Genomic DNA, 13,911 nt, shown 5'->3' with positions numbered 1-13,911 from the left:
AGCCAAGGAAAAAGAATATCTCATAAGAAAATTGTGGAGAAAGAATGGTAGCAATCTATTAGAAACAAAGTTTGTGGGCCCTGGGAGTAAAGGCATTTATGGGCTTAGTGAGTATTTTCTTAGGTCCTTGCTGAGGCTGAGCTTCAAGCCTCACCCCGTTAACACTTAGGTTATTGGGTGGTTGTCCCTTTTCTGGGGGCATATCAAATGTATGATTAGAGCTTTGATGATGATATACACCTATGTAGTCCTTCCTTCCACAAAGATAACATTTCTATCACTCCTGAACAATTCCATTGAGGTCCCAGACCTCCAGTCCATTCCTGTTCTAATCTGTAACTACTGTTTTCATATTTTTACAATTTATTTTCCCTTCACATAAGTGGAATTGTGCAGTATGTCCTCTGCCTTTAAGATTCATCAGTATAATTAATTTGAATCAGTAATTCATTTATAGTAATACTGAACTATATCCCTAGCCCTTTCTATTTTTAATTTGAGACACGGTGTTACTAAGTGGCTGAGATGGGCTTTGAACTTGATCCTTCTGCCTCAGCCTCCCGAGTTGGTGGGATGAGGTGAGCACCACTGCACCAGGCTCCAAATTGCCTTCTTCCTTCATGGAGCCTAAAAATGTCATTTAGACTGAGTAGATGACTCTGACCCCACGTTGTACTCTTGTTGGATGTCCCCCTGCCTTCCCTATAGATAGGTTACATGCATAGCTAAGACATTCAAAATTTCTGACACTATTCAGGTGTGGCATATGCCTGTAGTCCCTACTACTTTGGATGCCAAAGCAGGAGGATCTTACAAGTTGGAGGCCAGCTTGGGCAATTTAGCAAAATAAAATAATAATAGTAAAGAAAGGGCTGGGGATGTAGTTCAGTGATAGAGCAATTCACCTCGTATGTGTGAGGCTCTGAATTCAATCCTCAGTGCTGCAAAAATCTAAAAGGTTTATATCGCATGTGGAAAACAGGCAAGGGTACTACAAAATAATGAAAAAGAAATAGTGTTTCAGTAGTGAAGTATAAAAACTCATTAAATGATATAAGTAAAGATCATAAGTCATTTTCATGCCAGTTCTGGTATTAAAAAAAATCCCCCCCGCCCCCGCTTCATACTGGGGATTAGGCACATGGCAAGGGGTGCTTTACCTCTGAGTTACATTCCCTAGTCCTTTTTGAAACAGGGTCTTGTTATTTTATTGGGTCTCACTAAATTGCTGAGGCTGGCCTTGAATTTGCCATCCACCTGCCTCAGTCTTCCCAAGTTCCTTGGATTACAGTCCTGTGCCACCTCACCCAATTTAAAAAAATATATATATATATATATTTTTTAATATTTATTTATTTTAGTTCTCGGCGGACACAACATCTTTGTTTGTACGTGGTGCTGAGGATCGAACCCGGGCCTCACGCATGCCAGGCGAGCGCGCTACCACTTGAGCCACATCTCCAGCCCTTTAAAAATATTTTGACAAACATTTTGTATTGTTTGGAAATATGTATACTTTGGCAGAATTATCTCACGTGCTCCTCTTTTATGAGAACTTTAAAAGCTGCCTTAGTCATTTTTAAGAATAGAGGATATTTGTTGCTGTGGCACGTTTTGACCCTAACTACTTGGAAGGCTGAGACAGGAGGATTGCAGATTTGAGGCCAGCCTTTACGGTAGCGAGATCCGGTAGCGAGATCCGTTTCAAAAATTGTAAGGGCTAGCAATAAAGTGCTTTCCTAGCATATATGAACCCCCGGTTCCATTCCAAGCACTGCCCCCCCCCAAAAAAAAAGCAAACAAAAACAAAACCTCAACAGATTGTAGTCACCTTATATACAGTTTCTGTTTTTTTTTAAAATATTTATTTATTTATTAGTTATTGGCAGACACAACATCTCTGTTTGTATGTGGTGCTGGAGGATCGAACCCGGGCCGTAAGCATTCCAGGCGGGCGCGCTACCGCTTGAGCCACATCCCCAGCCCCCAGTTTCTGGTTTTTGACAAGTAAAAACTTGATTCCAGAGCACCTTTTAGATTTTGAATGATGATTGTGAATTTATATGGGGCTTCTTATAGTTTGTTTCACTGATGTTTTTATGGTGCCCCTAGAGTTCATAATTTAAAAAAAATTGTTAACATCCCTTTTATTTTATTTCACCTGAGACCCATCCACTTCTAAAAATGCCCTCATCTAGCTGGGCATAGTGGCTGAGGCAGGAGGGGATTGCAAGTCAAACAAAACCAGTCTCAGTAATATAGTGAGGCCCTGAGCAACTCAGTGAGAAGGAGTCTCAAAATACAAAAAGGGTTAGGGATGTGGCTCAGTGGTTAAGTGCCCCTGGCCTCAATTCCCAGTACTCAAAAACAAAAACCAACCAACCCAACGCGGAAAAAACAACAATAAAAATAAAAAACACCCGACTCCTAAAAAGACCCCCCCACCCTTGCATTTGGGAAAACCCCTTGTGCACAACCCACCCAGTGAGGCTTGCTGCTTTCTTCAGTCCCACTGCCTCCCTCAGCCAGGGGCCCCCTGCTGCCTTTGAATTTGGTCTTCCTAAGTGCACAGACTGGCACTTTGCTGTTCACAGGTTGAGGTTGACCCAATTTAGATGTTAAATTTGGGAATCCTTCCTATCCACACTTGGAAATAGATTTACTCTATTGTCTTCATATCAAGCGATAGAGCAATTGAATCTAGAATATGTTAGCAAATTGAAGGTGTGCACAGCGGCATATAATGGTAATCCCAGTGACTTGGGAGCATCCAAGTTCAACTGCAGCCTCTGCAGTTAAAACAGGGTGAGGGTGGTGGTGGTGGTGGTGAGGGGCTGGGGATATAAATGTAAAGTGTCTTTGGGTTCAAACCCCCCCCAGTTCCAAAAATTAAAAAGGAATATATTACCAAATCAAAAATTTGAGATAATAGAACAAGAATATTCATTATGGCATTGCTTCTCCTCTCCCTGCAAAGAAATAGGAAGATTTTGGTGGGATAATGGGGACTAAACCAAGTGGTTGGTGCTCAACTATGAGCTACATCCAGCCCTTTTTGTTTTGAGACAGGGTCTCCCTAAGTTGCTTGGGCTATCCTTGAACTTAAGATGCTGAGATGACACGTGTGCACCACCACGCCTGTCAAAACTTTTAAATTATGATAAATTGGTATGATCACATACCCCAAAACTATTAAGGAAAAAATAGGCAGTTCTAATACGGAGTGACACACATTCTGCAAGTTAATAATATAGTTAAGTGAAAAAGTTCTGCATACTTAAAAATGTGTAGAGTCCATAAAAATTGGCATATTTTTTGGTTATCAGTAGACACTGAGAAGCAGATTTTTTTTTTAAATGAACAATCTCACAAACTTCCCCAGGCTGGCCTCCTTGGCTCAGGGGATCCTCCTGCTATAGGCAGGACTACAGGGGAACACCACCACATTGGGCTCTACACTGGGGAGATTTAGAAAAAGTACTTGCATTTGTGTTTATTTTTGTTTTTAAATAAATGCACTTATGCTATCTATTTAAATTAAAGATATTTGGGGAAACCCATCCCCCCAGCCCTGCGTCATTGTCCTCAGCAGATCTCCTCTTGAACGGGTGGTGATGGTGGTGCATAAAATAGGTTTCTACTTCCTTCCCTCCTTCTCTACAGGCCTCCCAGGCCAGGGATACAGGGCAGCACATGGCCTGGTTTTTGGGGGTGGGGGCCGCTGAGGGTTTGGACTTTGGATTTCAGAAGAGTGGCATTCAGTCTTATATCTAAAATCATTTGGTTTTGATGTTAAGTCATTGACTTTGTTTCATGGTAGACTTTACATGCTCAACTTGATTTATGATTTTATTTGTTGCTTTTCTGTAATGGGAAACTCGAGACACCCCCCCCCCCCCCTTAGGTGAGTAAAGAGATCTCCTTCTGTCCAGGAGTTACCGGACAGCCCTAGTCTGTGTGAGGCCAAGTAAATATCCTTGATCATTTTTAAGGGATGTGGAATCTATCTGAAAAAATAAATTTTCAGCAGTTTCTATATCTCAGTTAAGGAATTTTGATGAACTTGAAACCACGTGGCAATCAGAAGCTGCCCTCCCTCCTTCCTTTTAGTTTACATTCTTCTTTTGATATGGGTAGCTGTACTTTAAACCTGATGCTCTTTCTTCAGATGTGGGGGGGCTCCAATAGGAGGCCCAGGGTGTGTGTGCCCCTTGTTGGACCACAGACAGTATAAAACTGGGTTCCAGGCGAGCATACATACATGCACGCCTTGTTCATGAACAAAGCACTTTATTTCATCACGGGCTGAAGCAAACCTGCCTACTTTGTATTTTTATTTATTTATTTTTCTTTTAACCTTCCCCCACCCCCAGTTCCTTTCCTGCTGGGCCTACATTCCTAGGTCTTTGTCTCTGCCTGGTATTTTAGAAATTTTGGGAGAGGAAGGCAGTGGGTGGGACGTTCTGGAAGCTGGGGGCAGGGAAGAGGGTGGTCACTAGTAGGGTCAGAGGTCAAACCTGCTCCATTTAGCTGGGGCAGCCAGATTGTCGCCAGGCCTGAAGGGGCGTATCCATGCATCTGCCTGGGAAGCCCCAAATGGGCAGTGTTAGGCCCTGGAATTCCTGCCGCCAGAGGACTTCTTCCCCACTTGCCCATCCCCCACCCACCCCCACCCCCACCCCAGGTCAGTCCCAGGAGAAGCAGTTCATGGCTGCTGCCACATTTCTGGCCACAGGACCCTCTGCAATGGTCTACTTTCTTCCTTTAAAATAATCTTCCAGTTCTTGCAAAGAAAATTGCAGCCATGTACACGCTTACCTAAGGGTTGTGTTTCAAGCTTTGAAATTGTGGTTTTTCAATATTAGAAATTATAGGCAGATAAGATGTGGAACTCCTAAATGAGCTGTGAAATCTTCCCAGCTTTACCCCAACTTTTAGCTGGAGAACTCACAAGAATTGATTTCATCTTACAATTTTGGACCATGCATTCTTTCTAAAAAATTGTAGTTGTTTAAATACAATAGCCTATTTGTTATCTGGAGGCCCCCCCACCCATCCCCACTTCCATTTTCATTTTTTTTGGTGATGCTGGGTATGAAACCCAGGGACTCATGCATGCTAAGTAAGTTCTGGGTGTTGCTGGGGAAGCCCGGAACGGCAGAAGCACTGGCTCTCTGATCCCATGTCAAACAGGTGCCAGGTGGGATTGCATGCAAGGCCTCCTTGACACATTGTGGAGGCATCCAGGCTCTCAAGCCAGGGAAGGGCATGGAAAAGTTTTGTACCAGGGGCTCTGGACACCGTGCCATTACCTATTTTGGCCAGAATTTCTTTTCTGGCCACTTGTAACCACAGAGTCCTTTAAGACTTAACCATTCACAGGGGATCTCCTATGCACATCATACGAGCTGTTTTAAGGTTAAACAAACAAGCTTCAGAAAACTTCTTGCAATTGCACAACTGCAGTCCAGGCCCGGCTTCGCAGTTCAGCCCAGAATTACTTGGAAGCCCTTTGGTTTCTGTTGTCAAGTCCCTAGAGAGGGGTCCTGGGATTTTAGGGTTGGAAAGGGTCTCCTAGTCAGACCTCCTGTTTGTTTCACAGATGAGATTGAAGCTCAGGCAGGTCAAAGGAGGTGACTGGACAGATGGCCCCACAGCCAGGTCGGGCCGGCCTCTGGTTAATAGCCGGAGGTTCTTTTCCACTCCCAGGCCTTGAAGTGCAGAGCGGTCCTAGGCTGTTATGTTTGCATGAACCCACAGCCTGAAGGAAGCTAGGAGCCTTTGGCCAGTCCACACAGCTGTCCTGAGAAAAGATGTAAAGAAAATAGATGTGGCCTCAAGTTGCGTAGCTGATTGGTAGAAAGGGGAAGACCTCTGAGGGTTCAGAGCTGTGTTTTATTCTAATTTTAAAAGGAACCTTCTGATAGAAGGTTTTCACACTTCACATTAGCATAGGATTGATCCCTTTATTCCCATGACAAATGGAGGGAGCAAAGGGAAGGAATGTGGCTGAGGTTGTTGAAACTGGTAGAATTGCTTTAGCACCACCTCATAAAAGGGGGGTGGGTGGGTGGAGGAGGGCTGCCCAGGAATTTTTCCTGGATTTATCCAGCTTAGCATCTTTTGGTTAGTATTTAGATTTTGCTTGAGAATTTTTTAGTTTTAACAGATTAGAAGGATTAGCTCATCTCTAAAAAGGTGGACCTGCTTAAAAAGCAATTGGCCTTGAGGGAGGCAAATCCTCACCACCTGGCTTCAGGCTACTGCTGTTGTTGGAAAAGTTGTGCAGTGCTCTTTCTCACCTGGTAGTGGAGTTAGGAACTTTTTCACATTTTCTGTGTAGAGTCCATATAATCGTATGGAGTCTGTAAAACCTCCTACATCAGATCCACTTCTTTACAAAATTAATTTAAAAAAAAAACCCAATATCCTAAAGCTTTTAACTTTTCCTGTTTCTGAATCCAGAAGTTTCTTCTAAACTTCTAAGTTTCTAAGTCCATGCTGGACCATACACTTCCCTGTCAATATCCCCAAGTGGAGCAGCTCCTTCTTGAGCCATGTGGGAGGATGTTTCCTATGGAGCTGTTACAATTTTGGATGTTTAAGAAAATAAAAACCACAAAAGAGAGAAGCAGCCACTTTCCCACTATTTGCCTCATCCCCAGCCCCTCTCTGAGCGGGGAGACAGACTGAGCTTGCCTCCAGGCCTCTCAGTCTGTCTCCCACCTCCCTGGCTGCTTCCTGTTCAGCCTCTCCCTGAGGCTCACACCCTGGAGCTCCACGTTGCCTGGTGAATGAGGTAGCCAAGGCCATGCTTGTGTTGGAACCAGCTCTTTAGAAGGCCCGAAGGCCCTACTGTGTCCTTGCTAACTGTTGTATCCTTGAGCACGCCACAACCTCCCCTCACCCAGAGATATACATGTGTTGCTCTATATGGAAAGCACCCGGGTTCCTTGCACACTAAAAGTTTCCTTGCCCGACGCGGGTGCCCTGTGCCAAGGAGCATGCTTTCTTGAGAGTGCCTTGTTTATCAACAGGGGAAGGTTGCGCCAGCCCTTCTCTCTGCTTCCCAGATGCAGGGCCCCAGGGAAGAGTATAACATCACATACAGTAGTTCTCTCAGCACTGGCTGCCTCTCAGGTTCAACTTCTTGGAATAACTTGGCAGGAAGAAGAAAGGCAAGAAGCTGGCTGGCTTTAACACTAGCTTATGTCCGTTCCACTACCTTAACTCTGTGGCTTGCTCGAGTGCCCAGGAGATGCGAGCTGTGTGCCTTGTGTAGAGAGCTCAGAGCTGCTTCATGTGGGGTGTTTTTTTTTTTTTTTTTTTTTTTCAAAGGGAGAGTGAGAGAGAGAATTTTAATTATTTTTTAGTTCTCGGCAGACACAACATCTTTGTTGGTATGTGGTGCTGAGGATCGAACCCCGGCCGCACGCATGCCAGGCGAGCGCGCTACCGCTTGAGCCACATCCCCAGCCCCGGGTGTTTTTATTTATTAACCTTATTTATATATATATTAGTTGGACACAATATCTATCTTCATTTATTTTTATGTGGTGCTGAGTTTTGAACCCAGTGCCTTAGGAATGCAAGGCAAGAGATCTATCGCTGAGCTCCTCCTCCTCATCAACGGGCTCTTGACCATTGGGTATGTTTAACACATACCCAGTGACTGGAGTGCCACAGAAACTTTTGATATTCTTGCAACCCGGGGACATAGTTTTAATCTGGATGATTAAGCTGAGTTGCCGGGAAATCCTTCATGCCCGGAGAGTTGGATTGTTTTCATCCGTGTCTTTGTCGAAGCATTTCAGTTATGATTAGGGCCAAAATTTTTGGGATATGACTGAACCCGCAACCCAAGGTGGGCTCCCCCGCTAGCTTTGGGGCAGAGCGAGAGGGAAGCACCTGTAGGAGGGTGCCTGCTTGTTGGGAAGAGGGTCCTTGGGGTTCTGGGACCCAAGGTACCACTGTTGCTTTCTCCTCTCTTGCACCCTGCACCTCTCATACGTATCCTCTCTCTGGTCCCCAGGTGCTGCACCTGTACTGCGACACTTGCTCTGTGCCCATCTGTCGGGAGTGCACAATGGGCCGACACGGTGGCCACAGCTTCATCTACCTCCAGGAGGCGCTGCAGGACTCGAGGGCACTCACCATCCAGCTGCTGGCAGATGCCCAGCAGGGACGCCAGGCAATCCAGGTCAGCCTCCATCCCTTTCACTGCTCCTACCGGGAACCTTTCCCTCTACTTGTCAGTCGGCATGTGGAGACAGTTGGGCAGACTGTGATGTGGGGGCACGTGGAATAATGACCACAAGGAGTGCATGTGTCATCCATGCAGGGTACCTAGCACTGTCCTGGGAGGATGATAGGGATGTGACCCAAGTTATTACATCCCCCCACACCTAGATGGGCCCCATCACATACCTTTATGTTACCTGAAATTTCAGCCCTTTCCCCAAATTCAAGTAGACATTGGCATTCTTCAACCAGGATTGCAGAAACTGGACACTTATGCTTTTTAGGCAAGGGTATTTCCTAAACAGATTTGCTTATTTACAGATGAGAAGTGATGAACACAAAGCATTTTATACAATTTCCAGAGTGTCTTTGGGTGATCAAGACTTGGTTATTTAAAACCCTTGTCTGTTGAATTTCTATAATTTTAGGATTAAGGAGGGGCATGTGTGCTATTGAGAGCTGACAAAGGTCTCTTAACATGGTTAGGTAATAGTGTACCTGGATTGCTTTTAAATCTTCTTGTCTGATTCAGGTGACCAGGTTTTAAGAATCAGAAAATCATGATGGCATACATTCCCCCTGTTGTAGGATAAGGCTGGAAGTCAAGAGAAATTGCTCAATAAGCTCTAGCAGAAATTGCATGGAAAACTTTTATTATTTACTTTCTGGAGTATTTGAATAGGTGAATCATTTAAGAAAATATGTTCCTTATTTGGAAGAGCTGAAGAATTGAGATCATATACTCTGGAGAAGGGCAGGTTTTATTCAATGAGTTTATAAGCAGTTATCAGTTCATCTGCATGATATTGAAACAAGTCTTTTCTCATGAGTCAGATTTTCTGACGCTGCAGTTTTAAAATTTAAGAGTCTGTATTTCTGGAGTGACTCATTCTGTCACTGTTAAAACCAGAGTTTTCCTTAAAAAGACCTTCACAGTGCCTAGGGGTTGCTGTTCAGGTTATTACTTTGTTGTATGACAGTGTATTGGTGTCCACACAGATGAAGAGAGATGAAGAGCTTGTGTATTCTCCCCTCGCTCCCCCTACTGGAAATTAAACCCAGGGCGCTTTCCCACTGACTTACAACCCTAGCCCTTTTAAAAGTTTTGCAGCAGGGTCTAAGTTGCTGAGACTGGTTTCAGACTTGCCATCCTCCTGCCTTATAGCCACCACGCCCAGTGTGTGTTCTGTTTTAAGCCACTACAATTAGTACATCCACAGTGCCTCACCAGAACCTCCTAGATTCTGGTGCCTAACCTCCATGGTGCATTTCCTGGGAAGCTTCAAGGACTATAGGTGTCTGGTCCTCATCTGTTAAATGGTGGAATTTTATTCCACTTTTTTTTTGTTCTTGTGAAAATATTCCAGGGTTCCTTGAATCACAAGTGAGAGAACTGCTGGTACTCTGTGCACTTTGTGAGCTCAGCCATTCTTGGAGAAAAATGAGTTCATGATTTGTTGGAAACTTATGAAGGGTGGTTAAAACGGTGAAATCTCAGAGGTGAACCTTTTGTTGAGAAAAGGGGCAGAAGATGAATGTTTGTCATGCTCAACTTTCTAAATTAAATATGATGCTAAGAAGCTGCTGTGTGAGGGGAAAACATTCTAAACATAGCCCATGGGCGTCAAATGTCAGTTAATAGTATGTGGCTGGCATTAATTTGAGTAGTAGGTCATGGGGCACTTGGTGGAAAAGCCAGGTGGCAGATGAGTTGAGGTGGGACAGTGAAAGTCCTCACATGACTTGTGTGTGTGGGGGGGAGAGGGGGGATGGGGAGAGGGAAAGAAACCAACCTTTTTGGCTCTGGGTTACAGTGCTTTAGCACCAATACTCAACCAGTGATCTGAAGACTGGAGGTAGACACATCTTTCTGTCTGAGGCCTTTTGGTTGGTTGATTTGTATATGGAATCTCAGTGAATTGGTCATTTCCAACTTCCAACTGGAAGTTCAGAAGCCCTCTTGGAAAACAGTGTCAGTGGCATAAGTGGCTCCTGAGTGTGGGTGGAAACAGAGCTGCTCATTCCCTTCCTGAGCTGCCTGCACAGGCCTTTGCTCAAGGTTGAGGACATGCTAGCTTTTCATTCCATTGACTGAAAGGCCAGTTTGTTCCTCACACCATAGAAACAAACTGTTCCCAAGCCCAGAAAGACTGGTGTGGCCTAGGTTTCATCATATGGAGGCGTTTTGTATACAGGCTGCTGGTAAGAATGGCGATAGTTCTGTTCTTCAGACAGACAGAATGGGGAGGAGTTGGTACATACTTACACAGAGCAATGGAAAAAATGAGCCAGGCTCTGAAGTTTTGAGATGATAACAAAAAAGTACAAAACTCGCTCATTCTTATGCTGTCATTTAATAATTTTATAGTAAGAGTATAGCAGTGCTGGAATGCAGACTGTCCTAACACGAACATCACAGAAAAAATGAATACAAGCCTTTAACATGGAAATTTTGGGGGAGGACAGTGCCTTTTTTGGGGGGGAGGTGGTGGAATATATATATACTATTTGAGCCCTTATTATATTAAATTGCTTAATCTGCTTAAATAAGTAGAATTATTATGATTACATGGTAGGAACATGGAATATTAACAAGTGTGATGTAGAAGTCACTGGTGTAAGAGTCTCGACTTGTTCATTGGCTCTGTATTATTGATGTATTAATGCATTAAGCGTGTCATTCAGGAGTTTGTTTCTTTTATTTTTGGTATTGTAGGTTGAACACAGGGCCTCATGCATGCCTAGCACATGCTGTAGTACTCAGTTACACCCTGTACTACCAGGAGCTGCTTTTTCTAAGTTCCCAAGGCTGGCCTTAAATCTGTGATTCTCCTGTCTTACTCGGCCTCCCCAGTTGCTGGGATTACAGGTGTGTTCCACTATGCCTAGTTCCCCAGGAGCTCTTATTGGAAAAGTTTTCCACATTTTTATTGGTGTTTTAGATCATATGTGATTGTGAAATTGTTATATATTTGAGCACACAATATCCTAGGAACTTTTTTATTTTTTTTTAAAGAGCATTATAATGCTCACAGTATTTGGGGTTCATTTTAATAGTAATATATGCAAGGACATTGGTTTCAATCTCCATCCCCCTTCTCTTTCCCTCCCCTGGTTCCTCCCCCTGTTCTCTCTTCTACTGATATTTCTTTCACGCCTTTGCTTGTTTATTTTATTTATTGTTTTGGTACTAGGGATTGAATTTAGGAGCACTGAGCCACATCCCCAGCCCTATTTTGCATTTTATTTAGAGACAGGGTCTCACTGAGTTAGTTGCTTAGTGCCTAACCATTGCTGAGGCTGGCTTTGAACTTGTGATCCTGCGTCAGCCTCCTGGACTGCTGGGATTACAGGCGTGTGCCAGCCACTGGGCTTGGCTGGGGTTATTTATTATTTTTTCTTTCCTTTTTTGGTGCTGGGGATTGAATCCAGGGCCTTGGGCATGTGAAACAAACACTCTACCAGTTTAGCTCTATCCCCAGCCCCTTGGCTTATTTATATTTGATTGCTGTTTTCCACATATTTATTACAGGTAAAAAACTCTTTGGCACACTTATACATGTGTGTAACAAGCTATAATTTCATTCCTATTTCTATCCCTTTCCCCTCATTCCTCCCTCCTTTTCCCTCCTATTCTACTGATGTCTTACATCTTTATATCATATTCAACCTCCTTTCCTGCCATCTTCCCCTTATTTTGCTTTGGCTTCCATACTCTTGATTTTTTTCTGAGTATGGGTAATTTCACACAGCACGATTTTTCTCCATTTCTATTCATTTACCAGCATTATTTAAAAGCTGTGTATTTGTAGTGACAAACTGACCCTAAGAAACATGATAGACATCTCCGAAATAGGCTTTGTTTTGCCAGTAACCCTGTAGAATTAGTAAGACATTAGACCAAGTAAGATAATCATAGAAACTAGGACACCTGCAATCCCAGCAGCTTGGGAGGCCTAGGCAGAGGCCCAACTCAGCAATGTAGTGAGACACTGTCTCAAAAAAGGGTTGGAAACGTGGCTTAGTGGTAAATTGCACCTCAGTTACCCAACAACCCCCCCCCAAAAAAAAAAAAAACCCAAAGAAGGAACAGATTAATTATAGTCCACACCAGAATATAACCCAGCCACTTTAAAGGGCTACATAAGAGGAAAGCATTAAAATAAAGGTGGGTATATTAGTCTCCAAATGCATGAGGGGACTCAATGCTTAGAAGTGATATGGCAGATAAATAGTATTCTGTGCCAAAATAATAAAAATGTTAAACAGGAATATGCTAATAGGTCAGGGACTGAAGGAAATGCAAATACACCTTACAAACAGAAAATAGAGCTGCTTAACTATAAACATGGGGAGATGAGCAGTAACACTATTAAAACGATACCACTGTACTATTTTAATAACTGAATACCTCATAACTTTGGAAAATACGTAAAGCTTTAAAGGTAGAAGTAACTCTTTGCTCCTTTGGGAGTTTCCCCTGAGGGAAGTGTCCCAGGTTCTGAAGATGTATTCATTATATATGGTAAGCAGTAGGAGTGAGGATTTTATAGCCTGTTATGGTTTATTGAACTCACGTTTTTTTTTTTTTTAATGGATCTTTTTTTTTTATATATGTGGTGCTGAGAATCGTACCCAGTGCCTCATAAATATGAGGCAAGTGCTCTACCACTGAGCTATAACCCCAGCCCAAACCCAGGGATTCTTTACCATGAGCTACATCTCCAGCATTGTGTGTGTGTGTGTGTTGGGGGGGTGGCCAGGGATTGAACTCAGGGGCACTCAACACTGAGCCACATCCCTAGCACACCCCCAACCCAACCTCCCACATCTTTTTGGGTGGTGCTGGGCCTTGTGCACGTGAGGCAAGCACTCTGCCAACTGAGCTATATCCCCAGCCCCTCCCAGCCCTATTTTGTATTTTATTAGTGCCTCACCATTGCTGAGGCTGGCTGTGAACTCATGAACCTCCTGTCTCAGCCTCCTGAGGAGCAGCGATTACAGATGTGCCACCATGCCCAGTTTCCAGCCTTTTTAAATTTTAAGGCAAGGTCTTGCTAAATTGTTGGGGCTGACCTTGAATTTGGGATCCTCCTGCCTCAGTTTCAGTCTGTGGAATTAATAGGCATGTGCTACTGCGCCTTTTAAAGAACTCTTCCTACAAGTCCTGGCTTAACATATCTGCTTAGTTCTCTTTGACCAAAACCAGTTTTAGCACCACATCGTCTATAAGGGAGCTTTATTTTGCATTCTTTGTAGCCTTGGGTAAAAGATGGAGCTTCAGTTACTTTTCATTTGGTGTTAGTGGTAAGAGAGGTGAGGTAGATCCTATAGACAACCTACAGTAGTTATCTTGTTCTGGTCGCTCTGATTTTATTTATTGGGTATGTTGCCTTCCTAGTTAAGAAAGTGAACATAATTGGCTTTCTTCCATTTAAAGCACGAGTAATAGATAATGCACCATGTCACAAAGGAATTAAGGAACTGAGCCGAGTGTCTTAACATAGTTATTTAAACTTGTATAAATGCAATAGTGAATCCAGACCTTCTGGATTACTCTGCATCCCCCGTCTTCATCATTTTGACAATTCGGGTGACCTGCAGACACTTTTGCCTGCCGCTAGAGAAAAATTTGTCACAGTGAATTCAGAGAATGCCTAGCTCTTATGA

At 43.6% G+C, this 13,911-nt stretch overlaps 1 protein-coding gene across 1 annotated transcript in view; it reads left to right on the top strand.

Annotated features, from left to right (window-relative positions):
- Positions 1-13,911, top strand: part of TRIM71 (tripartite motif containing 71) — a gene marked incomplete at its 3' end in the record, with an annotated part of 65,807 nt that overhangs the window by 38,254 nt on the left and 13,642 nt on the right. Inside the window, exon 2 of the mRNA XM_081286533.1 lies at positions 8,033-8,200. Coding sequence (XP_081142659.1) covers positions 8,033-8,200 — 168 coding nt within the window. The remainder of the gene's footprint in view (positions 1-8,032; positions 8,201-13,911) is intronic.

The sequence above is a fragment of the Spermophilus citellus genome (genome assembly GCF_964194105.1).
Source record: "Spermophilus citellus genome assembly, chromosome: 3".
In the NCBI taxonomy this organism is placed as follows: Eukaryota; Metazoa; Chordata; class Mammalia; order Rodentia; family Sciuridae; genus Spermophilus; species Spermophilus citellus.
Note: the sequence above shows the minus strand (reverse complement) of the source record. Positions and strands in the feature narration are given on the sequence as shown.